Here is a 25773-nt window from a genome sequence, read left to right as displayed (position 1 = left end):
GCACCGACGACCAGGTAGCCGCCTTGCACACCTGGACCACTGACGCCTGATGGCGAAAGGCCCATGACGCACTAAGTGCCCGAGTGGAGTGCGCCTTAACAGGGAACGGGGGCTCCCGACCCTTAATAGAATAAGCCTGCACTACCGTCTGTCTGATCCATCTGGAAATGGTCGCGGCAGATGCAGGCAACCCCTTTTTGGGTCCATCTGGGATCACAAAAAGTGAATCCGTCTTGCGAAACGAGTCTGTCGTTTTCAAGTATACCCTGATCGCCCGGACCACATCCAAGGAGTGCAAAGCAAATTCCCGAGGATGACTGGGCTTAGGACACAGGGAAGGTAATACAATTTCTTCATTCAGATGAAATTCTGAAACTACTTTTGGTAGGAAGGATGGATTCGGACGAAGAACCACCTTATCTCTATGAACCACCAGATATGGTGAACGACAAGATAATGCGGCCAGTTCTGACACCCTGCGTGCAGAAGTAATAGCCACCAAGAAGGCCACCTTCTGGGACAACGTGGGTAGAGGAATCTCCCTAATATCTTCAAAGGGAGGTTTCTGAAGAACCGACAACACTAAATTAAGATCCCAGGGGGGTAACGGCGCGTGCACTGGCGGAGCCAGATGTCGCACCCCCTGGATGAAATTCCGCACCAAGGAATGAGTAGCCAAAGGCTTCTGAAAGAAGATGGCTAATGCTGAGACCTGACCCTTGATAGTACTCAAGGCCAGTTTCTGCTCAACCCCTTGTTGCAGAAAAGCCAATATTCGACTAATCGAATAAGACCGAGGACGGAACCCCAAAGGTTCACACCATGCAATGTAGGACTTCCATGTGCGATGATAAATCTTTCTGGAAGTCGCTTTCCTTGCTTCAACTAGAGTAGGAATAACTGAAGCTGACAAACCTTTGTCCTTCAGCACCTGGGTCTCAATAGCCAGGCCGTTAAAGCCAGCGATCGTAAAGCAGGATGGAAGATCGGTCCCTGAGACAGTAGATCCTCTCTGAGAGGAAGTCTCCACGGGACGTCCGCCACCAGTCTGACCATGTCGGCGTACCAAGCTCGACGAGGCCAGTCCGGAGCTACCAGGATTACTGGGATTCCTTCCTCCTCTACCCTGCGAAGAAGTCTTGGCAGTAACGCGAGAGGAGGGAAGGCATATATTAGCTGGTATTGCCCCCACGGGGCGATCAGTGCGTCTGCGGTTTCTGCTAGAGGATCGCGGGAGCGAGCCACGAATCTCTGAACTTTCCTGTTGAATCGTGATGCCAACAGATCCACATCCGGGGTGCCCCACCGTAGGCACAACTGGTGGAAAACGTCTGGATGGAGGGACCATTCCCCCTGATCCAGGGTCTGACGGCTGAGATAATCTGCCTGCCAATTCTCCACCCCCGGAATGAACACCGCAGAGATTGCTGGAACAAATCGTTCCGCCCAGCGAAGAATGCAAGCCACTTCTTTGGCCGCTCGGACACTCTTGGTGCCCCCCTGGTGATTGACATAAGCCACGGCCGTGGCATTGTCCGACTGGATCCGAACCGGGCTGCCCTGGAGCTGCTCGGTCCAGTGAATCAGACAAAGTCTGATCGCTCTCAGTTCCAATACATTTATCGGTAATCTGGATTCTTCCGGGGACCAAAGTCCCTGGGCAGATAATTGACCGAGAATTCCTCCCCATCCGGATAGACTGGCATCCGTGGTCACTATCGTCCAATATATTGGCAGAAATGACTTTCCCTGGCTGAGCATTGGAGACCGAAGCCACCAAACCAGAGACTCTCTGGTCTGTTTGCTCAATCGTATTTGATTGTCCAGGGATTCCGGATTCCGATTCCATCTGAGGAGAATCTCTTGCTGAAGAATTCGGGTATGGGACTGGGCAAATGGGACTGCTTCGAAGGAAGCCACCATCAACCCCAGAACCCTCATGCAAGTCCGAAGGGAAGACCAGCTGTTGGACAGTAACAACTGGACTGCTGATTGAATCTTTCGAAGTTTCCCTACCGGAAGAAACACTCTTGTCCTGACTGTGTCTAGAATTAGACCCAGATATTCGAGCCTCTGGGTGGGAACCAGAAAAGACTTTTGCTGGTTCACCAGCCACCCGAATTCCTGTAAAGAAATCATAGTAATTTCTATGTTTTGTAGCAAGGTCTGAGGAGACTCTGCATGAAGCAGAAGATCGTCTAGGTAACCTAGAATCGATATACCTCTTTGGCGCAGAAGTGCCAACATTGGGGCCAACACTTTTGTGAAGACCCGCGGAGCCGTGGCGAGACCGAAAGGTAACGCCACAAACTGATAGTGGTTCTCCTCTACGGAAAAGCGTAGAAAACGCTGATGTCCTGCGAAAATGGGAATGTGAAGATAGGCGTCCTTGATGTCTATGGACGCTAGGACATCCCCTGGATGCAGGAAGGCTGCTACCGTGCGAATGGACTCCATTCTGAATCTTCTTATGTTGACGAAAGAATTGAGTGCTCTTAAGTCCAGAATTGGACGCACTTTGCCCTCTTTCCTGGGTATTGTAAACAGGTTTGAATAAAACCCTTGAAACCGTTCTGTCCAAGGAACGTGGACTACCACTCCTTGTAGTAGTAGATCTGTGACTGCTCTCCGCAGATCTTCTAGACGATCCGGTGATAGTCGGATATTGGAAGGGAAGAATCGCGCCGGTGGGAGAGATCGAAACTCGATCTTGTACCCTGACTTTATGACTTCGCAAACCCATTTGTCCGGGATTCTGGAAAGCCATGGATCCGGGAACCGGCGAAGACGTCCCCCCACCCCAGTTATGGGTGGGGGCGCACCTTCAGGCTTTGGATGGTTTATCTTCAGGTCTGGAGGGGGCGGGCTTTTGCTTGCCCGACCAACGACCCCTGACGCCTCCTGTAGGAACCCTGGAGGACTTAGTTTTTTCACCCGCTGGACGAAAAAACCTCTTGTGAGCAGAAAAAGAAGGCCCTCGTCTTTGACGAGTTCCTCTACCTTTAAAATTTTGCGGTAAAAAGGTGCTTTTTCCACCGGTGAGATCCTTAATAATCTCATCTAAGTTGGCTCCAAATAGACGTTCTCCTGAAAAGGGGATATTAGCCAATGCTTTTTTGGAACCTTGGTCGGCTATCCAACCTTTTAGCCACAGTGTACGCCTGAGAACCACTGCTGAGACTGATGCTCGCGCCATTAATGGAGTGGCGTCTAACGCCGCATCACATACAAACTGTAACCCCTGTATCATTTGTTCCAACAAATCTGATACCGCCTGAGGGACTTCTTCTAAGTCCCGGCGTAACCACTTGGTCCATTCAGTTACAGCCTGCGAAACCAGACCAATAGCAATTATTGGCCTGAAAGCTGATCCAATCAAGGAAAACATGGTGCGAGACATAGCTTCTATCTTGCGATCCACTGGATCTTTAAAAGACGGAGCGTCTTCTAAAGGAATAACCGTGGCTTTATTCAATCTAGCAATTGGTGAATCCACCACAGGTGGTTCTGTCCATTTCTTAATAAGGGTTTCCTCAAACGGATAACGCCTGTCAATGCGTTTGGAAATATTAAAAGTGCGTTTTGGCAGACGCCATTCTTCATCGATTGGATTGCCAAAACATTTGGGCAATGGAAAAACCTTTGCCACTTTGATGCGCTTTTTAGTCCCAAAAGGGATCTCAGTTTCAGCTATTTCTGATGGAATACCCTGTAACCTTAAAGTCTCTTGAACAGATACAATGAGTGCGTTTACCAACGCTTCCTCTCGGGCTATGGCAGATGCCGAAACATCCTCCTCACTGTCTGAAGAGACAGGACCCGAGACACCAATACCAGATGAAGTACCTGCAACTGCAGAAATAGGCTCAGAGTCTGAATCCGAGGTTTCAGATAATAAGGGGTTAGGCGGGGGTCGCTTTCTTGCGCCCTGTCCCTGACAAGCCACTTCCACCCGGGACACAAAAGTTTCCATAATGGCTGACAAAGATTCAATTGTCAATGGGGTGCTGGAGGATCCCGCAGACCCCTCGAGGGGATCCGGAGGAGATACATGAGTGGCAGGGTCCATGTTAATACAGGACACTTTTGCCAGCAATAAACAAAAAAACCTTTTTTTTTTTTTTTTTTTTGTGTGTCTCCCCCTAGCGCAATAGCGCCCCTCAGAGTACCTGCTTCTCGATCCCAGAGAGAGAGAGAGGGACCCCCAAGGCTCACCAACCGATGCAGTGCAGTTTCCAACAAACTGCAGCCAGCGTCTGTCTTACACAGACTGGAAGGAGCTGTTTGCTTTTTCCCGGGCAGAAGGCGTGGCTCCGCCCCCTGTGTACGCCTTCCGGCGTTCCCAGCCCTCCACGAGGAAGCTGGGCTCACAAAACATGGCCGCCCCCATAGAAGAGACATAAGACTCCAAAAACATGGCGGCCGGCGTGACCTGAGGACATACATGCATTCGGTCTACGGCAAAATGGCGGCGGACCGCCGATATCGTCTTCCCAGCACATCCACCTGCACTCTGCTGAGAGGTGACATATGGATCTATAGAGATACACTGCACATAAGGTAGGATTATACCTCCTAAGTTTGCTGTAATGTTACAGTCTGCTGGGTAGAGTGTTAGCTCTTGAACCAAGTCCACTTCCCACAAACACATGCTGTATTACAAGGGGGACTTGTAAGTGTCAGATATATACTGACCATATATGGAGGGGCCCATAATATATACTGCCTCATAAATGAGGAAAAAAGGGAACGTTTTACTCACCATACCGAACCGACAGGCACCCTCTCTTCATAATACCCTCTCCACCGAGGTGGGGGTTTGTGGACGCCTCGACTCTCTGGTCCTGGCGTCCAAGCGAGCTTTTAACTCGCAAAGTCAGTCCCTTTACTGGGACTCCGTCGCGGCCGACTCAGCGCACTGGTCTGCACGCGCTTTTAGGCAGAAACCGGGGTGACCACTGGATCTCACATCCAGCCCGTCGCCCGGCCCCGCATACTTACTTGAATATGTCGCGGCCGACCAAGCGCAATGCCTGGTCTGCACGCGCTCGTAGGCCGGCTGGGGTGACCACAAGTGTCGCCCAGTCCGGCATTTTTGTTTGAAGATCTCACAGGAAAAAAACACTGGAGAAAACTACCTAAAAAATGTCTTTTTCTTAAAGAAAAAAAGTCTTGCCAGGACCAAAAGATCCCAGCAAGGAACTTAGGTCCTTACTCCTGACTAGACAGAAAAAAACTGATTCCCTGTAGCAGAGAGAGGGAGGATATACCCTCAGGGACTGCCCCCTAGGGTGGAGCCAGAACGTTTTGTCATTCTGCCTAGTCCTACTCCTGCGGAGACAACATAACCCAGCTCTTGAGAATCAAGAAGACTACGTCTGTCAATGAGCGATAGAGAAAGTTCAATTTTGGTTACATCAGACCAGAGCACCTTCTTCCACAGGTTTACTGTGTCCCCCACATGGCTTCTTGCAAATTGCCAGCGGGACTGGCTTTCTTCTTGCCACTCTTCCATAAAGGTCAGATTTGTGGAAAGCACGGCTAATAGTTGTCCTGTGGACAGATTCTCCCACCTGAGATGTGGAGCTCTGCAGCTCTTTCAGAGTTACCATGGGCCCCTTGGCAGCTTCTTGGATTAATGCGCTCATTGCCCAGCCTGTAAGTTTTGGTGGATGGCCATATCTTCTTAGGATTTGCTGTTGTGCCATACTCTTTCCATTTTCAGATGATGGGTTGAACAGTGCTCCATGAGATGTTCAAAGCTTGGAAATTTTATTTATAACTCAAGACTGCTTTAAACTTATCCCTGACCTGTGTGGTGTGTTCTTTGACCTTCATGATGTGGTTTGTTCACTAAGGTTCTCTAACAAACCTCGGAGGGTTTCACAGAACAGCTGTATTTAAGCTGCAATTAAACTACACACAGGTGGACTCTACTTAATAATTAGGTGATATCTAAAAGGCAATTGGTTCCACTAGATTTTACTAAATATAAAGGCAATTGGTTCCACTAGATTTTACTGCATATAAATAAAAATGACTGCGCTACTGTCATAAAAAACAGCTGCAAGCACCACAACACAACAATGTTGTAAAAGGAGTGAAAAAAGGGAAAAAGTGCTGTGGTACTAAGCAACCAGCTCCTAATGAAAAAAAAGTATTGCATAGAATCATATACAATTGTGTATATCAAAGATATCATTATCCATAAAGTGCATAGAATTGTGCAAAAAAATGCAAAATAGCAAATATGCAAAAAAGAAAATTCAAATAAAGTCCAAATATGTGCAATATAAATACATATAGAGTGTGACAATTGTGGAAATGAATCAATTCCATCAAACAAATTAGAATGCAGAAAAGGATGATTAAAGTCCTCAATCTTATGGAAAAAAAAGGTGCTCCAGGATATAAAGTCCATATCCGATCAAAGGAAGAACTTCACGTGGTCAAAAACAGGCAATTATCACCCTAAGTGCGACCATCACCAGAAAATAGAGTCAGGAGCGCTTACCAAAATATGTGGACTCTAAAGCCATAGGCAAAGAGTCATTCAAGAAGGAAGTGGTGTCACTTGTAGTGCAATGGTGTCACCATCTCCTCAAGTCTTTTGATAGGCATAAAGGAACAGAAGTTGATTGCTGCCTGGTCATTTAGCTTTTGTATACATTTTCAGCCAGTAAGTGGTACTCTCACATCCTAACTTGTCTATTCTTAGCTGTCCTCTTCAATTCTTTTGAATTCCTTAGAGCAGAGGTAGGCAACCTTTGAGAGGTGGAGATTTACCTTTAACAGAGCAGCATCTGTGTGCATTCCTTCAGCCCAGAATATACTGTATTCAATACAGTACACTAAAGTAAAGGGGTCTGAATACAAATGCATGACACACATTTTGGTAAAAAAAATGTTGAAAACCATTTATGATTTTCCTTACACTTCACAATTATGTGCCACTTTGTGTTGGTCTATCACATAAAATCCCAATAAAATAAATTTACATTTTTGGTTGTAATGTGACAAAATGTGGAAAATTTCAAGGGGTATAAATATTCTTTCAAGACACTGTAAATGAAGTTGCATGCAGCAATGGAACCGGAGATCCAAATTACGCTGCCTGGAAATCACAATGAAACAGAGAAATTTCAAAGCTGTACTGGTGTGAACCAGGGCTAAATTAGGCCAAAATGTAAAACCTATAAAAAAAGATTTTCTATCGTAACAGGAGAATCTATAAAGGTTAATACTGCCTTTGGAAATGTAGCTCTTGTACCTTGAACTCCTACTGGAAAATGGCAGTGAACTTCCTGACACGTGACTATGCTTAGGCACTGCTGTTCAGTAGCCTAATAGTTGTATATTTGCAATATAAAACCATAAAAAGGTACTACGTAATACCTCTGACTGCCAGTCTTCAAAGTTTTGATACTTTTGAATAAATGTCTTTGCTGGGCCCGCTACCCCCCTGTTGTCCCTGCAGGAGAAGAAGCTGTACCTACAGTACAAAAATTTCACTTCTTCTGCCACATCTATTATGTGAATCTGTGCTCTCTACACATCCACTGCTGCTTTTTTAATAATCATTCATCATGAGAGCAGCTCTGAAATAAGGAAAGCTCTGCTCCTTTACCAGGATAGCCACTGGCACAAAGCAACAAAGTGGAAAACAAAGCACTGTAAGTCAGGAAAAGGTCATCATACAGGCAATACTGGTGACAAGTCATTTGCCTTGTTTGCATTTTAGGGCACAGCTTCCACACGTCCTGAATGCAAGTAGCAAAAAGTTAGTCATTTTATGCAATAGTAAAATTATTTTGTTGTCTGGCTGTAGGCCAATTTTAGGTACCTATTTTTAAAACTATATAGGAGGTTTACCACCATAGGTAGGTTTTCTAGACAAAATCTACATCCTTTAGAGGTGTGTGTGTGTTAGACAGTGAGAAAAAAAGCAATGGTCAGTGATCAGCAAGTTAAAACCAATAAATTATCTGATGATGACTGAGCTGCTGACACAGCACTAAAACAAAAAGTGGATCTGTAAAGCGATAATTTACTTCATATTGTAAAGTGAATTTAAGCTTCAATATTTAATAAAAAACACATGAATGATCAGATATTGGGTATCTGAGCAGTTACCTATCAGCCTCAAATGGTGCAAAGGCCCACTCGCTGACCATTTACCAGAAGAGAAGGTCTTTATAAAAGTGGTGAAAACATCAGACTACATGGTCTGGTCCTTTAGGGACAAATAAATGTATACATTCAATATGGGACAATAATCTACTTTTTTAGAATGAACATAAATTTGGATGCCTGCATTCCCAAAGACGATGTAAAAAACTGAAATTTTGTAAAATCTTACCGTAAAATTCCTTTCTCTGAGTCCTCTGACAGTCGCCGCCCACTCATACAGTCTTCACTTATGGGATGTCCCAAAGCAGTGTAGACATGAGGGGTGGGAAGCGCAACCGTCACAAAGGCAACGCACCACCCAGGTCAGAGAAAGGAATCTTATCTGAACCAGAAAGGCAAAAACGCTGGGTAACAAAAAAGCTCAACAGGAGCAACAAACCCAGGAAAGCAAATCAACAAAGGGGAAAACAAACCCCAACAGATAGGGACAGGCTAATGCCATGTCCCCCTCAAGACACTGCCGCACACAGGACTTTTCGGCCAAAGGAGGCATCTGCCGATGCCAAAACGTTAAGTTTGTAAAATTTGGAAAAAGTGTGCACGGACGACCAAGTGGCTGCCTTGCACACCTGGGCCACCGAAGCTTGATGCCGGAAGGCACATGACGCACTCACCGCTCAGTGCGCCTTGGCAGGGAAGGGCGGTACCCATTCCCTAATCAAATAGGCCTGTACAACCGTCTGTCTGATCCATTTTGAAATGGTTGCCGCAGATGCACCTATACCGTTCCGAGGGCCCTCGGGAAGGACAAAAAGAGAATCCGACCTTCTGAAGGATTCAGTAGGCGACACCTTGATCGCCCGGACTACATCCAAGGAATGTAAGGCAAACTCCTTAGGATGCTTAGGATTCCCACACAGCGAAGGCAAGACAACATCCTCGTTAAGGTCAAAATCGGATACCACCTTAGGAAGGAAAGATTGGTGAGGTCGCAAGACCGCCTTATCCCTATGAACAACCAGGTAAGGAGAGCGGCAAGACAGGGCCGCCAACTCCGACACTCTGCGGGCAGATGTGATCGCCACCAGAAAGGCAACCTTCTGTGACAGCACAGGCAGAGGAATCTCAAGATAATGCACCTGGGGCGTAAAAACCCAAGGACAGAATATAGAATATTTGACACAGTCCTGACCTCAGTATCTGAGGAAAGGGATTTAGGAGTAATTATTTCAGAAGACTTAAAGGTGGGAAGACAATGTAATAGAGCAGCACGAAATGCCAGCAGAATGCTTGGATGTATAGGGAGAGGTATAAGCAGTAGAAAGAGAGAAGTGCTTATGCCGCTGTACAGAACACTAGTGGGACCTCACTTGGAGTATTGTGCGCAGTACTGGAGGCCATATCTCCAGAAGGATATTAGATACTCTAGAGAGAGTTCAGAGAAGAGCTACTAAACTAGTACATGGATTGCAGGAAAAAAACTTACCAGGAAAGGTTAAAGGACCTTAACATGTATAGCTTGGAAGAAAGAAGAGACAGAGGGGATATGATAGAAACTTTTAAATACATAAAGGGTATCAGCTCGGTAAAGGAGGAGAGCATATTTAAAAGAAGAAAAACTACCACAAGAGGACACAATTTTAAATTAGAGGGGCAAAGGTTTAAAAGTAATATGAGGAAGTATTACTTTACTGAGAGAGTAGTGGATGCATGGAATAACCTTCCTGCAGAAGTGTTAGCTGCAAATACAGTGAAGGAGTTTAAGCATGCATGGGATAGGCATAAGGCTATCCTTCATATAAGATAGGGCCAGGGACTATTCATAGGATTCAGATATATTGGGCAGACTAGATGGGCCAAATGGTTCTTATCTGCCGACACATTCTATGTTTCTATGTTTCTATGTAAAGGTGTGTATCAAAGAATTTGACGCCAAAGGGCGCTGGAAAAGGATTGGCAGTGCAGACAACTGACCCTTAATAGTGGTCAGCCCAAGACGCTGGTCCACACCAGATTGCAGGAAGGCTAACACCCTCGCCACCGAAAAGGAGCGAGGATGGAAGCCCCTTGATTCACACCAGGCAAAATAAGCCTTCCAAGTACGGTAATAGATCTTACCGGACGAGGCCTTCCTAGCCTTGAGCAGGGTAGAAATGACCACCGACGAGAGACCCCGATCTCTCAGGACCTGGCTTTTAACAGCCACGCCGTTAAAGCCAGTGACTGTAAAGCAGGACGGAAGATCGGTCCCTGAGACAGTAGATCATCTCATAACGGGAGCCACCAGGGAGGCTCGACGACCAGTTGTATGATGTCAGCCTACCAAGACCGGGGCCACCAGAATCACCAACTTCGGTTCCGAGACCAACCTGCAAAGGAACCTGGACAACAACTGAATCGGGGAGAAGGCATAAATAAATCAGTCGATACCGATTCCAAGGCACCACCAGCGCATCCGAGGCGTCTGCCAGAGGATCGCGCGTTCTTGCCACCTTGTCCGGGGATCCCCAACGCGCACACAGCATCTCAAAACACCTCCGGGTGTAAGGACCATTCCCTCTGGTCCAGGGTCTGGCGGCTCAGATAATCGGCCTGCCGGTTCTTTACACCTGGAATGTGAACTACCGAGATCAACGGGACCTGCGTCTTGGCCCAAGACAGAATTTTGGTCACTTCCTGGGCTGCCCGAGCACTCCTGGTGCCCCCTTGGTGATAAATGTAAGCCACCGCAGTTGCGTTGTCCGTCTGCACCCGCACAGGGCGGCCCCGAAGATGATCTGACCAACGGAGCAAGCATAGTCTGATCGCTCGCAGTTCCAAGATGTTTATTGCCAGGGAGGACTCTTCCTCTGACCAAGTGCCCTGGGCAGACAGAGTGCCCAGAATGCCACCCCAGCCCGACAGGCTGGCGTCCGTGGTGATCACTGTCCACAACAACGGCGGGAAGGATTTCCCCTCTGTCAGAGCCGGAGACTGGAGCCACCACAGAAGATCCTCTCTGATTTGGTGACTCAAAGATATCCTCCTTTCCAATGAATGAGGATGCCTGTCCCATCTGGCCAGAATCTCCGCTTGAAGAGATCGTGTGTGGAACTGTGCAAATGGTATTGCCTCGAAGGCTGACACCATCAACCCCAGGGACCGCATGCAAGTCCTGAGCGATGAGGATTCGTTGTCCTTGAGGGACCTGATGTCGTTCTGCAGAGTCCGGAGTTTGTCAACCGGCAGAAAGACTTTTGCTTGGGCGGAATACAGGACCATCCCCAAGTAATGGAGGCGAACAGAAGGGGACAAAGTCAACTACTGAAAGTTGATGGTCCACCCGAACTCCTGGAGCGTCTGAACCGTGGTTGACAGATCGCGCAACAGAATCGGACTGGAACTCGATCTTAACAGGAGATCGTCCAAGTATCCCAAGATCGCAATTCCCTGTGCCCGCAACAGGGCCAGAACAGGAGCCAACACTTTGGTAAACACCCTTGGAGCCGAAGCAAGACCGAAAGGTAACGCCACAAACCGATAGTGTTCCTCTGCGATTCGGAGGTACCTCTGATGACCCTCGAATATGGGGATGTGCAGATAGGCATCCTTGAGGTCGATTGAAGCCAGGAAATCTCCCGGGCTCAGGGAGGCTACCACTGAACGAGGGGATTCCATACGGAACTTTTGAACCTGCGCGAAGCGGTTCAGAGCCTTCAAGTCCAGAATCGGACATACCTTGCCCTCTTTTCTGGGCACTCTGAACAGAATCAAGTAAAACCTCCGAAATCTGTCCTGATGCAGCACCGGGACGATCACCCCATGGGACGAGGAGATCCTGAACCGCCGGTTGAAGATCTTGTAAACGATCTGGGGTCAAATGAAGATTTGGAGGGAAAGAACCTGTCTGCTGGACGTGATAGGAATTCAATCTTGTATCCTGATCGAATGATTTCCTGAACCCACCTGTCCTGAATCCGGAACAGCCAAGGTTCGGCAAAACTGCACAGACGTCCTGGAACGGGTGAGGGCGCCCCTTCAGGTCGAGGCGGACTGGGCCGCCGTGCCAGCGCGGGCGGCTTTGGACTTGCCCGCCCAAGGCTTCTTCTGGCCACCATGGCCCTTGAAGGATTTGCCCTTGTCCTGTGCCTTGAAGGCACGAAAGGACCCCTGATTTGGTTTAAAGGAAGGGCCCCGCTTACCGCGGAAAAACGTACCCTTGGGAGCTTGGGGCAGCAGAGTGCTTTTGCCCCCAGTGACCCCCTTAACCAATTCGTCCAGGGAGTCCCCAAAAAGGAGATTCCCCGCATAAGGGATGTCAGACACCGTCTTCCTGGAAGTCTGGTCAGCCGACCAGCTCTTTAGCCATATCATACGACGGATTATCACTGCGACAGCAGATAATCGTGAGACTAAAGGGGCCTCATCCAAGGCCGCGTCACACTGGTATAGAACAGCCTGAATAATCTGGTCCACCATCTCCAAAGTAGCAGGAGGGTCGGAATCAGCCACAAGGATGCGTCTAAGCACCTTGGCCCATTCTACCACAGCCTGAGAGACCATTACAGAGGCGAAAACAGGTTTCATCAAAGAACCCGCCACCATACAGGAGTGGCGAGTAAGAGATTCCACCCGCCTATCCGAAGGGTCCCTAAACACCGGAGAATCCTCTGCGGCATAAGAGTGGCCTTGTTCAACCTGGACACCGTATGATCCACCTTAGGGGCCACGGTGCAGCGCAAATCCGTTGGGAGACACAAAAGGATAACAGTACTGAAACCGCTTTGGCACCACAAAATTGCGCTTCAAATTGTGCCATTGTTCGTTCACCATTTCGTGAAACTCAGCAGGACAAGGAAACACTTGTGCCGCTTTCCCGGTGGGTGGGGCTCATCCTCTAAATGTAGTGTATCCTTAACAAAACTAATAAGCGCAGACATAGCTGCGCATTCTCTGGCCGTCCCGGGGGGGGGGGGGGAATCATTCCTATCCTCATCCTCCGTCTCCCCTTCCGACTGAGAGGACTGAGACCCTTCAGGGGGTACGCTGTCCATAGCAACCATATCAGACTCTGAATCAGAAGAGTGAGAAAGCCTAGGCTTTTTTCTAGAAGCCCGTTCAGACATCAACGGATCCACTTTGGATGCTAAAGTCGCAAGTGCAGCAGTAATAGCAGAGGATTCAGGCGTACCTGAATGTTCCACCAGAGCTGGGGGGAATTTGCTGTCCTGGGACTCCATAAAAACGTTTTGGCGCTGGCCCTTTAAATCCGCGATAGCAAAAATAGATTTAAGGTGTGTCGCTGATAAGATAAGTATAGGAAAACTTAGCACAGTGGTACCAACATCCCTAATAGACTTGTTTAAAGTATATCTCTGAAATTACAGAGTTCTCGCCTAGGCGAGAAAAAAGAGGGGAGGGCTTGGCAAAACCAATTTGAATGGGATTTTAACGGTACCAATAAAGTTATGAACATGAGAAATTTAAAATGTTTAAACTTTATTCATACAAGTAAAAACTCAGCTAGCTAGAAGCTTGAAAAAAAGTAAAAACAAAAAAGTCATTAAAAGAAAAAGCACACACACATAAACATAGATAATAGAATGGATCATATAGATAGATATGAACATGTGTACATGACCAAATAGCAGTATACAAATAGCTGCTTAAATAAATCCGCGATAGCGGCGAATCCCACCGCAATGCACCGCAATGAGGACTAGCCTGAAGTACCCCACAGGGAGGAATATAACTGATAGCAAAGGAACATCCCCTGAAAAACAGCAGAAAAAGTCCCCCAGAAGTGTAGCTGTACAGTTACCACCCTTGCTGAACGATCTGGCTGCATGAAGAAAGGAAGTGATGTCACACCGCTAGAGGCTAAATAGGACTCGGGCCTAGGAAAAATGGTTGCCAATAGAAAGCAATGGGGAGGCTCCGGGAAAATGGCAGCTGAACACATGCACAAATGCCTTGCCACACTAAAGATGGCGCCCGCAAGGGCGCGATACACTACAGGGAAAATGGCTGCTAAATGCCCTTACTGAAGCCAGAGCAGCCTGCCCACACCCAAAATGGCGGCCCCCACGATTTTTCACCGCAGCGGCCCCCACACGCATGCCTGCACCCCCAAAATCACACCAAACAGTGCCGAAGGGTTCAGGGACCCCCACAACCCCCCACAGCGCGGCCGGGACGCAATAGCGCCCCCGCAGGGACCGAGAGGAAACGCGGGGCTCAGACACACAGACATGAGGGGGACAACACAGACTCCAGCAGACTGCCGTCCCCTTGACAGAGGCCCCACATACACCCCCAGACATGCAATGTCACAAAAACAGAGGTGGTAGCATGGTACTTACCGATCCACAATGGCGTGGGTGCCTCTCTGCGACAGGAAGCCTCCCACCCCTGGTGGTGGCGGTGCCGTCAGCCAAACAGGACTCTAGCAACACGCAGCAAATCGCAGTTGAGACATCCTAGCGAAGTGGCCACTTCGCGGACTTTTGTCCCTGAGGACAGGGACAGGTCGTTTGCGAGGCCAGGGCGTAGGCATAGCCTGCTAAATGCTCGATGGCGGGCTGGGATTCCGTAAGGCTCTAGTACAACCAGTCCGATTCCCAGCTCCGCAAACGCTGTAGTCTTCCGACGTTCTGACTAACTAAGCGCAGGAACAAATAAAAAGCTATCAGTGCAAAGAAAACACACTTAGCATAAAATAAAATGTAAGAAAATAAAAAGAAAAGGCTGAGACTGTAGCCCCAGCACAGGGAAGCCAATCTTACTCCTAACTAGGCAAAAGACAAACTGAGTTGGGAATGCTGATAGCAGGGTGGTATTGGACCAGTGGGACAGCCCCCTACAGGTGTGTATATGCAAATTGTTTGAGTTTAACAAGTCTTATGCCTAGCTTGCTCCTGTGGATAAAAGGTCAATACCATAAGTGAAGACTGTATGAGTGGGCGGCGACTGTCAGAGGACAAAAGAGAAATTGGCTTAATTGGCAAAAAATTAAAAACATCACAAAAAACAGGAATATAGGCTGGGGCAGGCGAGAGGCCGACGCATTTCACATGTTAGACGTACTTTATTAAAAGATAAAAATGTGAAATGCGTCAACCTCTATCCTTCCCCTGGCTATATCCCTGTCTTTCTGATGTTTTTAAAGCCAATTTTTACATAGTCTTTGGGAGTGCAGCCATCTGAATTTGTGTTCATTCTGACCACTGCTGCAGTGACAGGTCGTGCATCCCTTACGGACTATCGACTTTGATTAAGCCTTGCTGGCTTACCCGTTAGCAGCGATACCTTGATTTCACAAATCTACTTGTTTAGATAATAGGCCTATTTTTAAAAAAAAAAAAAAGAAAAAAGATAGACGCCTATTTAAAGTTTAGCTTGCATCTTTTTTAGACTGTTTGGGATATTTAGGCGCCATCATACAGAAATGTATGAGCCATCGTGGGTAATTAGGTATTTAATCAGCAGAATATGTCTGTATCCATCAGAATATGTTTGTATATACTTTCTTGTGTCAGCTTCAGCTTCCGTTCCACTGTTGACATATATCATCAAACAATTTTATTCCACTGTTGTGTTTATAAATAGATTGTTCCTATTAGGATAGATGCAGTACACTGCACAAAAGGGGGGAGACACCAGTATGTTTTATGATGCTATGCATATTACATAAACACAATGAAATCAAAACAAAGCATGTACATGGAGTAGCAAATACAATGCATAAAATATAATGCAATGAAATACAGACAAGTGAAATTGCTTCTAAGGAAATATAAAATTTCTGCAGCCAGTAATTTTCTGAAAATGTTATTTTAGCCTGCGATTTATCAAAAATATTCCTTTTTCTGTTTTCATTACCTGGCTTACAACTTAAAAAAAACTGATGGAGCTAAACAAGAAAACATGCATTTTAAACCAGTAGATTGAAAATTCTAGATTATAAAAGAGCCGATAGCCAGATAATACAGGTACGCAGTTCTAAAAACCTAATCCTTAATGCATTCTAAATGCATTCTAAGGCACCAGGCTGCTACCTTCAGGTTATTGGACACATGCAAACCTTATGGACATGCCCCCCATTGGGTGCAGCCCCTATAACCCCAGCATATTTGTGAGACCTCAATTATTTAGCAAGCAATGCAGAGTAACACAGGAGGGAAGGGTGGCCTGTGTCCTGTACTGCAATCCAAGAAATGTCTATGGGAAACACAGAGAGTGGCTCAGTCCCCCTCTCTCTTCCCTGGCTGTGGTTGACACCAGCGGGAGCCAATGGCCACATGCAGATTTTTTTTTACCTTCCTACATCGAATGCATGAAAGTAAAAAACCTTCTGCCTTTAGAAGCACTTTAATCCGAGGGAAGGATATCAAGGCAAACAGAATCATGCCAACGGGCCCAACAAAACACATAAGGGTAGAGGATCCAACTCAAAGTGCTGCTGAAAGATCTTTGCGACTGAAAGCTGAATCCACAGAGGCCTGGTAATCCATGTGGTAGAACTTGGAAAATGTATTAAAGACCAGGTGGCGTTCCTACATAGCAGAGCAACAGACCCTTGATCCTGGAAGGCACAAGAATCCCCCACTGATCTGTCGAGTAAGCACCTAAGGGTACTGGAGATACCTTATCCTTTAGAGCAGGGATCTCTAAACTATGGTCCCCCAGCTGTTGCGGAACTACACATCCTATGAGGCATTGTAAAACTCTGACATTCACAGACATGACTAGGCATGATGGGAATTGTAGTTCCTGAACATCTGAAGGGACATAGATTGGAGACCCTAACTTTAGAGTGTAAGCTCTTCAAATGAGATGACTTATCTAAGCAATCATACACCGAGAAACAGGGTGTCCTTTTCAATACCCTATTGGTAAGACAAAAAAGAGATTTATATTTTGGGCTAGAGTCAGTATCTTTCAGATAGACACTGACAGTTCAAACTAAAATAATGAAGGGCAATTTCATCAGGAAGCTTAGGAGTAGGGCACAAGGAAGGAATGACAATGTTTTCATTAAAGTGTAACTCCTTTTGTTAAGAAAAAAACATTCCCCTCTGGGTAATTATGTAGATTACAAGGATTTTGTCATAAACGCATCATAAATGCTATCGGAGCCTTAATGAGAATATGAACAAGCCCTTAATCAACAAAGCACTGGTGAAGATTGTTCTTTAACCACTTCTGGCTGGTAAGGTTTTACCCCCTAATAACCAGGCACTGCGTTACTTTGACATTTGCGCGTTCGTGCGACACTGTACTCAAACATTGATGTCCTTTTTCCCCCACAAATAGAGCTTTCTTTTGGTGGTATTTGATCACCTCTGCGGGTTTTATTTTTTGCACTATAAAACAAAAAAAGAGCAACAATTCTGAAAAAAAAAAAAAAAAAAAAAACAATATTTTTTACTTCCGGCTATAAAACACAGCCAATAAAAAAAATAAAAATCTAATTTTTCATCATTTTTAGGCCAATATATATTCTGCCCATAGGTTTGGTAAAAAAAAAAGGCCCAATAAGTGTATATTGATTGGTTTGCACAAAAGTTATCGCATCTACAAACTAGAGGATAGATTTATGGATAGATTTATGGCCTTTTTATTTATTTTTTTTACTAGTAATGACCACGGCCGCACCGGAAGTGTCCATCAGCCACACTATTTACATGAGAGATGCGAGCAGCACGGCTACAGCTCCAGTCCCAGAAGCCGACTTGTTAGTGGAAACGCGTCGGGGGGAGCTAGCCGTGTTGCCTATGATCCCGGACTACTGCAGAGGTCCTCGATCCAAAAATTTTACATATGCTGTTTTTTCTCCTGACAATGTAAGTGTTACTCTTTCTTATTGGTTCAATAAAGTGAGGTAATGCACTATAGTCCCCTTCTCTTCCTTGGGTATGTTCTTGGTGGCGATATCCCCTTGAGTGGAAGCCTCTAGATCCCTACACTTTGGAAGCAGATGGTCGCTTTATTCCTATTGTGAATTCTCTCCTACAAGCTGACCTAACGGACTCCAGGGTTATACACTATATGTTTGCATCTCTCCATCATCTGGTAAGAGTCCCTTCTTAACACCGGGTGCATCACGTGTACATTTGAGCACTGTCTGGATCACCGTTTGGGAAGAGGTCACCCTTATCCTTCATCACTCCCCAACCTCACTATATTCTTTGGATTTTCAAGACTTTTGCACAGTCTCATCATTTAGAATATAGACTTTGTGTTTAGCTGAATATCAGCAATCACCATTTTTGTGAATATTTGTGTCCCATAATTTTTTAGCGCACTCTGTAATTGATGTTTTTCATTTGTTACAACCCCTCACATATTTATAATTTTTCAGTGCTGCTTTTTTTCACTCCTTTTTCTCATTAAAGGTTCGCGCACCTATTTTTCTTTTCACCAATGACAGCAATTAGCAATTTTTTAGCGGACTGCGACATTGCAACGAACAGATCGACACCTAACACTTCTGGGGTGACCAGTGACATCACTACGGTTATCAGTGCTAAAAAACGTGCACTGTTACTGTACTAGTGACACTGGCAGGGAAGGGGTTAACACCAGGAGTGATCAAAGGATTAAGTGTGTCCCTAGGGGATGCTTTCTAACTGTGTGGAGGATGGATTCACTAGATGAACATAGAGATCTGTGTCCCTGAATAGCAGAGACACAGGATCCCTGTGTTCATTTATGACAGAACGGCGGTCTGCATTGTTTACCTAGGCAGACCACCGTTCTGTCTCTATGGAGAGCAATCACGGGTGGCCGGCGGACATCGCGACCGCCAGATTGGCTCCCACTCTGGCCAATCAGCACGCACACGTGCCCCCACTGGCTATTACATTAAACAATGTACAGGTACATCAGTTAGACTAATAGAGCCAACCTGCTGCAGTGTACGTGGCAGCTGGTCGTCACGTGGTTAAAGCGTAGCTCTGCTTTTGTTGAGAAAAAAAAACATTCTACTCTGAGTGATCTATGCACATTGCAGGGATTTTAACAAACTTTGTTGCAGATTCCTACGTTTTGCTATTCTGAAGAAATCCCTGTGTGTTTGTCTGTGCCCATGTGCAAAAAGTGAGTCTAATGGGAGTGGTTTCCTAATTAATAATCAGCTGCTGCACATGCAAAGCACTAATGATGAAAATTGTAGGCCCTGCATTCCTTGAGGCTGCATTCACACTTGAGCGTAGCGTTTTCGCGCGATTTTTACCGCGATTTTCAGGCGTTTTTGGAGGCAGGCATTGACATCTATCAAAAACGCTGGTAATCAGCCCAAAAAGAAGCTCATGTACTTTTTTCAGCTTCAGGCATTAAAACGCTCAGATGTGAACAGGGGCCATTTAAATGAATGGGGTTTTACTAGTTGGGCATTTTGGAACGTTTTTTTTTAGCGTTTTTGGAGCTGAAATGGAGCCTTAGATGTGATTCCTGTTGGGAGTATCTTACCAAAAATTACATTTTTGTTGCAGAGGATGCCTAAAATCTGACTTGTATCTTAGTGCAGACTTCTGAGAAAATCAGTCAGCCAATTACACAAGCAGGAAATTACATATCTGGGGGGCGTTCTGTACACATTCTGTGTACAGAACACCTCCAGGTAGCCATATTGCATTACATTTCATAGAAGATTACAGAGCTGCTCATTGAAAAGGAGAGATCATTTTTAATAACATTCAATTACAATATGGCTTGTGTCACAATTGTATACGCTATATATATTTTTTTTTTATTTGCTATTTTTTTCCCCACGAAAGTGGAGATAACCTTTAAGTGGAAGGCTGATACTATTTTAGGGAGAAATAGGGGCATTAGATGTAAGACCACTTTATCCTTGTGAAGAATTAGGAAGGGATTGTTACAAAAACCACTGACTCTGGCCACTTTACAGGGGATATCAACCAAGGGGAGTTCCTTAATAGGTTTAAAGCATGGCTTCTGAATGGTAGAGAGAACCAACTTTCGATAAAAATGAAGCACAGGGTGCTGTAATGGGAGTTTAGCTAGGTTGAATAAAAGTGATCAGAGAGAAGTCTCCGGGGTTAAAATGCTTGTGCTCACACTAGGCAAAAATAATCTCCTGGTATGGTAGTAGATTTTATCAAAGTGGCTTTCCTGGCTTTAAGCAATGTGGAAATGACTGTCAGTTATGTTCTCTGTCCTTTAAGATCTGGGCTGCAGCAGCCATGCTTTTAAAGCCTGTAATTGAGAAATAGAACAGTACAGATGGCTTAGGGACAGCCGGTCTGACCTGTTTGGGAGAGGCCAGGGCTTGTCCCCTAGAAGTTTGAGTGGGTCTGTGTACCAGGTTTTTCTGGGCCAGTTTGAGTGCAATGAGAATCACCAATTTCTTCTCTTCCGCTATTTTGTTAAGTAGTTGAGGAAGCATTTGCTCTGGAGGGAAGGCATATACTATCTGAGTCCATGGAATTACAAGAACATCCAATGCCAGTGCTAGAGGATCCTTGGTCCAAGCCACAAATACGGGTACCTTCTTTCAGGGTGTTCACATCTGAATTCTCTCATTTCGGACATAGAAGATTGAAGATCTTGGGATAAAAGAGCCAGTCACCTTGATTCCCCTGACGAATGAGGAAATCCACATTCCAGGAATGTGTACACCAGAGATTGCTGGACAGTGCTTTTCTACCCAGGAGATAATCAGACTATTTCATTCAAGGCTGCCCAACACCTGTTTCCCCCCAGATGATTGATATAGGCCACTGTCGGATTGCACCCTGATTGGGTGTGCCTGGAGAACGGAGGTCCAGTGGTGCAGAGCCAAATTTTATTGCTCTGAGCTCCAAGATGTTGATAGGGGTGCATTGCTTTCCTGGGTGACCAGGTTTCCTGAAATGTGAGTCACTAAAACACTCATCCTCAGACATTGAGACCGACATCTGTTATCAACTTCAATGAGGGTGGTAGAAAAGAATTTCCCATTTCCAAGGCTGGGCTGTCAATTCACCAAGCTAAGGAGTTACAATGGGAAGTCAAGAGATGGAGCCTGTTTTGTTCCAAGTCAACAGAATTTTGTGTAGGGAGTGGCATTGAGTAGAACTGAGGGAAGAGATCAGCCTCGACTGAGTCAACCGTGAGGCTCAGGACACTCATGAAAAATCTCACCCAATGATGACCTTTCTACCTTAGGGTGCAAGCATAAGACCTTAATGGAAAGCTTGTTTGCCGAAAGGAAAATATTTGCCTGGGTTGTGTTTAGGATGAGGCCTAAGTATTCCAAATTAAGAGAAGGCTAAGGGTCAGACTTTTGGAAGGTAAATACCTAAATGAAAGCCTGAAGATTCTGAATAGTCCTTTTAACACTTGAAGACAGTTGTTAAAGCGATAATATCTTCAGATGAACATGAAGGTTATCTAGATATCCTGTACCCTGGATGCCCAAAGTACTTAAGAGGGTAAGGGTGCAAGCACCTTTGTGAATGTTCTGGGTGCAAGGGATAAGTCAAATGACAATGCCACAAATTTAAAGTGTGTGGCTCCTACTGAGATGGGCAGAAAGCACCGATGAGGTGGGTAAATGGGAATATAGAGGTTGGCATTTTGAATGTCTACTGATGCCAAGTATATTCCATGTCTGTGAGAGGCAATAAGTGACCTTGCAGATTCCACTTTAGACTACAACAGTACTTGTTTAGAGGGAGAGGAACCACTCCTTGGGATAAAAGATGGTCCAGGGTGATCTACAAATTTGACTGTATTTAGGTTTGTTTGAGAGAAGAGAATAATGGAGGTGTAGAGTTTGCAATTCTATTTTGTACCCCTTTGAAGCCACTGACAACCTTTAGGCCCGGGACATCTGACTCAAAGGAATGCAAACTTTAACAAATGCCCCACCTTTACAGTGAGAGTGCACTGTCATTGTGACGGAGGCTTTAGGGTAGACTTGGTGAGCTTGTGTTTTCAAGTTTGGACCGAAAGGAGGGGCTGAATTTTGGCTTTCAGGCAGTTGAAGCCTAAGGAGAGAAGTGTGGCGCTAAGCATTTTGAGTTAGAAACCTCTGAGTGGGGGTTTTGCAACCTTCTGTTGTAGAAGGATTTTTCTTCCTGTGACATCCATTATGAACTTGTCAAGTGCTTCACCAAAAAAACATCCTCCTTCCAGGGGCATATGAGAGACGTTTTTTACAGCTTCAGCTGACTGGGCTTTCCGCCATAAGATTATATGATCATAAGCATTTGGACATTAGATCCACTTTGTGTCATAACATTTTCTAGAACAGAATCCTGTTGATTGTTCATGCCTGTAGCCTCTAAACAATTTCCTCTAACAGTGATCGCTGTGAGAAGAAACTAACTACTTACTACAGTCAGGAAGGAAGCAGTACTACTGTAGGAAGCAGTCACAATGTAAAAAAAAAAAACAAAAAAACAAAACAACGCAGTGTCAGTTGCCTATGGAGACATTGTACTGCCTATTGATCAGCCAGTGTCTCTGATCAATAGCCACAGCAGTACAAGGTCACCATAGTGACCCTGCACTGTTCTGGTGACTGTGTATATGAATATATACAGTACTGTGCAAAAAGCTTTTGGCAGGTGTGAAAAAATGCTGTATATTAGGAATGCTGATAGTTTATTTTTATCAATTACCAAAATGGAAATTAAATGAACAGAAGAGATATCCAAATCAAATCAATATTTGGTGTGTCCACCCTTTTGCCTTCAAAACAGCCTCAATTCGTCAAAGTACACTTGCACACAGTTTTTTGAAGGAACACGGAAGGTAGGTAATTCCAAACATCTTGCAGAACTAACCACACTTTTTCTGTAGATGTAAGCTGCCTCAAGTCCTTCAGTCTCTTCATGTTATTCTAGACTGACTCAAAGTTGAGATCAGGGCTTTTACGGGGGCCTAACTATCACTTCAAAGACTCCTTGTTCTTCTGTACACTGATGATCTGTCTCAATGACATGGACTGCATGTTTGGAGTCATTGTCCTGCTGCAGAATAAAGTTAGGTCAATCACACGTTTTCCTGATTGCATGGCATGATGGCTACTAGTATCTGCCTGTATTTCTCAGCATTGAGGACACCATTGATCGTGACCAAATGTCCAACTCGATTTGCACAAATGCAGCTCCAAACTTGAAAGGAACCTCCACTATGCTTCACTGTTGCCTGCAGACAGCCAAATATTTCACATTTTTCTGCACCCCAGTTCCTATGATTTCGTGCATAGTTGAGTTACTTAGCCTGGTTTCCACTCATATGCACAAGGAGGCAGTGAGGAGATTTTGTACTTTTAACACTACACCATCTGCTTTAACCTCTTGGACCCTCGAACAAGCGTCCCTATTGACTTGAGCCACAGGGGGTAATACCTAGTATGGCTGCAAAGCATCACAGCGTTGCATGTGTACACCCCTGGCCACTGCCTCTGCAGATAAAGGGGGTAGTGGTTGGAGGTGGTGGGGGACGCATACACAGCCACCCAGGTGTTGATCATGCTGTAGCAAAGTCTGTGGCAAAAGGGCAGGAGGAAGTGCCTGACTACCATAAGGACTCTTGGCAGGAGTGGTGGTAATAGTGTGACATGTGGTGTGACTTAGCACCTAGTTATCCAACTGAGATTAAGCTTTGAATAGTTTGATATTTTGTAGACAAATTTGAAAGCTTAAACACTAAAAACAATGAATAAGTCCTGGTCTCCTTTTAGCATAAAAACAAATATTAGTACACAGTCTCAAGCTTGCTATAAGGCTACAGCAATGGTCCAAAACGAGGACAAGCCAATCTTCCCTTTTCACAGTGCAGGTCCCTGTATCCTTGGCTTCAACCATTATAGTGGGCATACCCGCAAAGGTGTTCTATGCCTTCAGCTCATATCTACAATGTTTGTTATGTAACCATATTTACAATTCTGTCATATGCGCGGTTATTGTCATTGCAATAAACATGATTTTATTTAAATTGGCCGCGTCACACGCCTCATTTAAAGTCTTAAACCCCCCCCCCCCCCTCTCTTGTACCCCTGAAGGTGTTTGCAAGATTTCAGAACCATAGGAATTGACCATGGCCCTGGACCAGTATAGCACCCTGTGGCTAACTGAAAGTGCCCAAGAAGAATCCAGTGTCTGATGCTACAGGGCCCTCCCCACAGAGTAGGATCTCAGTATGGTTCCCAAGGTATTACCTAGGTTAAGAGAAGAGAGTGTTCCTACCTATGGTATACATCCTACTGTGAAGAGGAAGCCATTTCTGGGAGCTACCAAAGGAAGCAGTGGGCAAGACATTAGGAGGGTTAGGTATTTAAATTGGTTGTACAGGCCGAAGTTTTTTTACTTTTTAATGCATTACAAGACAGTGACATCTATAAGATTTGCAATAAATGTGCAGTTACCCCTTAGATAACAGTAGAGTTGAAGTTGGCTTTACAGGCGGTCCCGGGGTTACAAACAAGAAGGGACTGTAGGTTTGTTCTTCGGTTGAATTTGTTTGCAAGTCAGAACAGGTAAATTTTTTTAAATGTAGCTCCAGCCAAAAGAATAATTTTTAATGGATAGCATAGGGAAGGGTTAACACCCCTGTACCATTTGTTTCGCTATCTGTACCCCTGTTCAGAAGATTTCACCTCACTTTCTGTTCCAATGACAATTGGATTTTGGAAAATTTGGGTTGTTGTGGAAACAAGTATTTGTGATTAAGCTTCAGTGTAGATGCCTTTTTCCCCGGGGGAACTCTTACAGGAGTGAATTTCCCTTCCTAGGGGGAGATTTCCTCTCACTCCCTGTTGTCTCCCTCAGTTTGTAAGTAGGAGTCGTTTGTAAGTCGGATGTTTGTAACCCGGGGGCTGCCTGTACTTACAATTTTGCCTAGATCATTTCTGCATGAAAAAAAAAAAATAATAATAATACCTTACGATCCCTAAATCCTATACGTTGCTTCTTTTTCTTGCCCTCCTCTGGTTGCGGTTCTTCATCACTTGGCTCCACAGCCTGATCCTCATCATTTTGCTGGTCTTCATCTTCCTTTCCCTTGGCACTGGATTCATCTTTCAAATTGTGCTTCACTGAAGACTGTGCTTCTGCATTAGCTCTGTTTTAAAGTCAATAGAGAGTGTTAATTTATTCTTCACACACACCTATCCTGGACGTGTATCCTAGCACTGCCGTCCTTATCACTCTAGTAAGCATTTATGCAAATAACGGCATTTTTGTAAAATCTTACCTGTAGAATTCCTTTCTCTGGGTACTCAGACAGTCGCCGCCGCCTCTAAGTCATCACTTTTGGGTATTGACTTCTGCTCTGCAGGAGTAGCTAGGCATAAAGACTTAGTCAAAAGAACAAAGGCATTTGCATATACACACCCATGGGGGCTGTCCCATCTGGTCAATACCCCCCTGCAGTGACCACTCCCAACTCAGTTTGGTAGCATAGCAGTAGGTAACAAGAACACAACCCCAAAAGAGGTGGCGGCGACTGTCGGAGGACTCAGAGAAAGGAATTTTACAGGTAAGATTTTACAAAAATTCAGTTTTCTCTTACGTCCTCTGACAGTCGCCGCCGCCTCTAAGTCATCACTGTTGGGATGTCCCAAAGCAGTATAGACATGAGGGGTGGGAGACGCAACCGTAGAAAGGCAACGCAGTACCCACATTAGAGAAAGGAACCCTACATGCA

The 25773-nt window shown here is 45.4% G+C and overlaps 1 protein-coding gene across 1 annotated transcript in view; it reads right to left on the bottom strand.

The window, feature by feature from the left end:
• Positions 1-25773, bottom strand: part of MICU1 (mitochondrial calcium uptake 1) — a 641385-nt gene that overhangs the window by 512154 nt on the left and 103458 nt on the right. Inside the window, exon 3 of the mRNA XM_082267399.1 lies at positions 25008-25188. Coding sequence (XP_082123525.1) covers positions 25008-25188 — 181 coding nt within the window. The remainder of the gene's footprint in view (positions 1-25007; positions 25189-25773) is intronic.

This window comes from Pelophylax lessonae (genome assembly GCF_965119305.1).
Source record: "Pelophylax lessonae genome assembly, chromosome: 9".
In the NCBI taxonomy this organism is placed as follows: Eukaryota; Metazoa; Chordata; class Amphibia; order Anura; family Ranidae; genus Pelophylax; species Pelophylax lessonae.
This window is presented reverse-complemented; position numbering and strand designations above follow the sequence as displayed.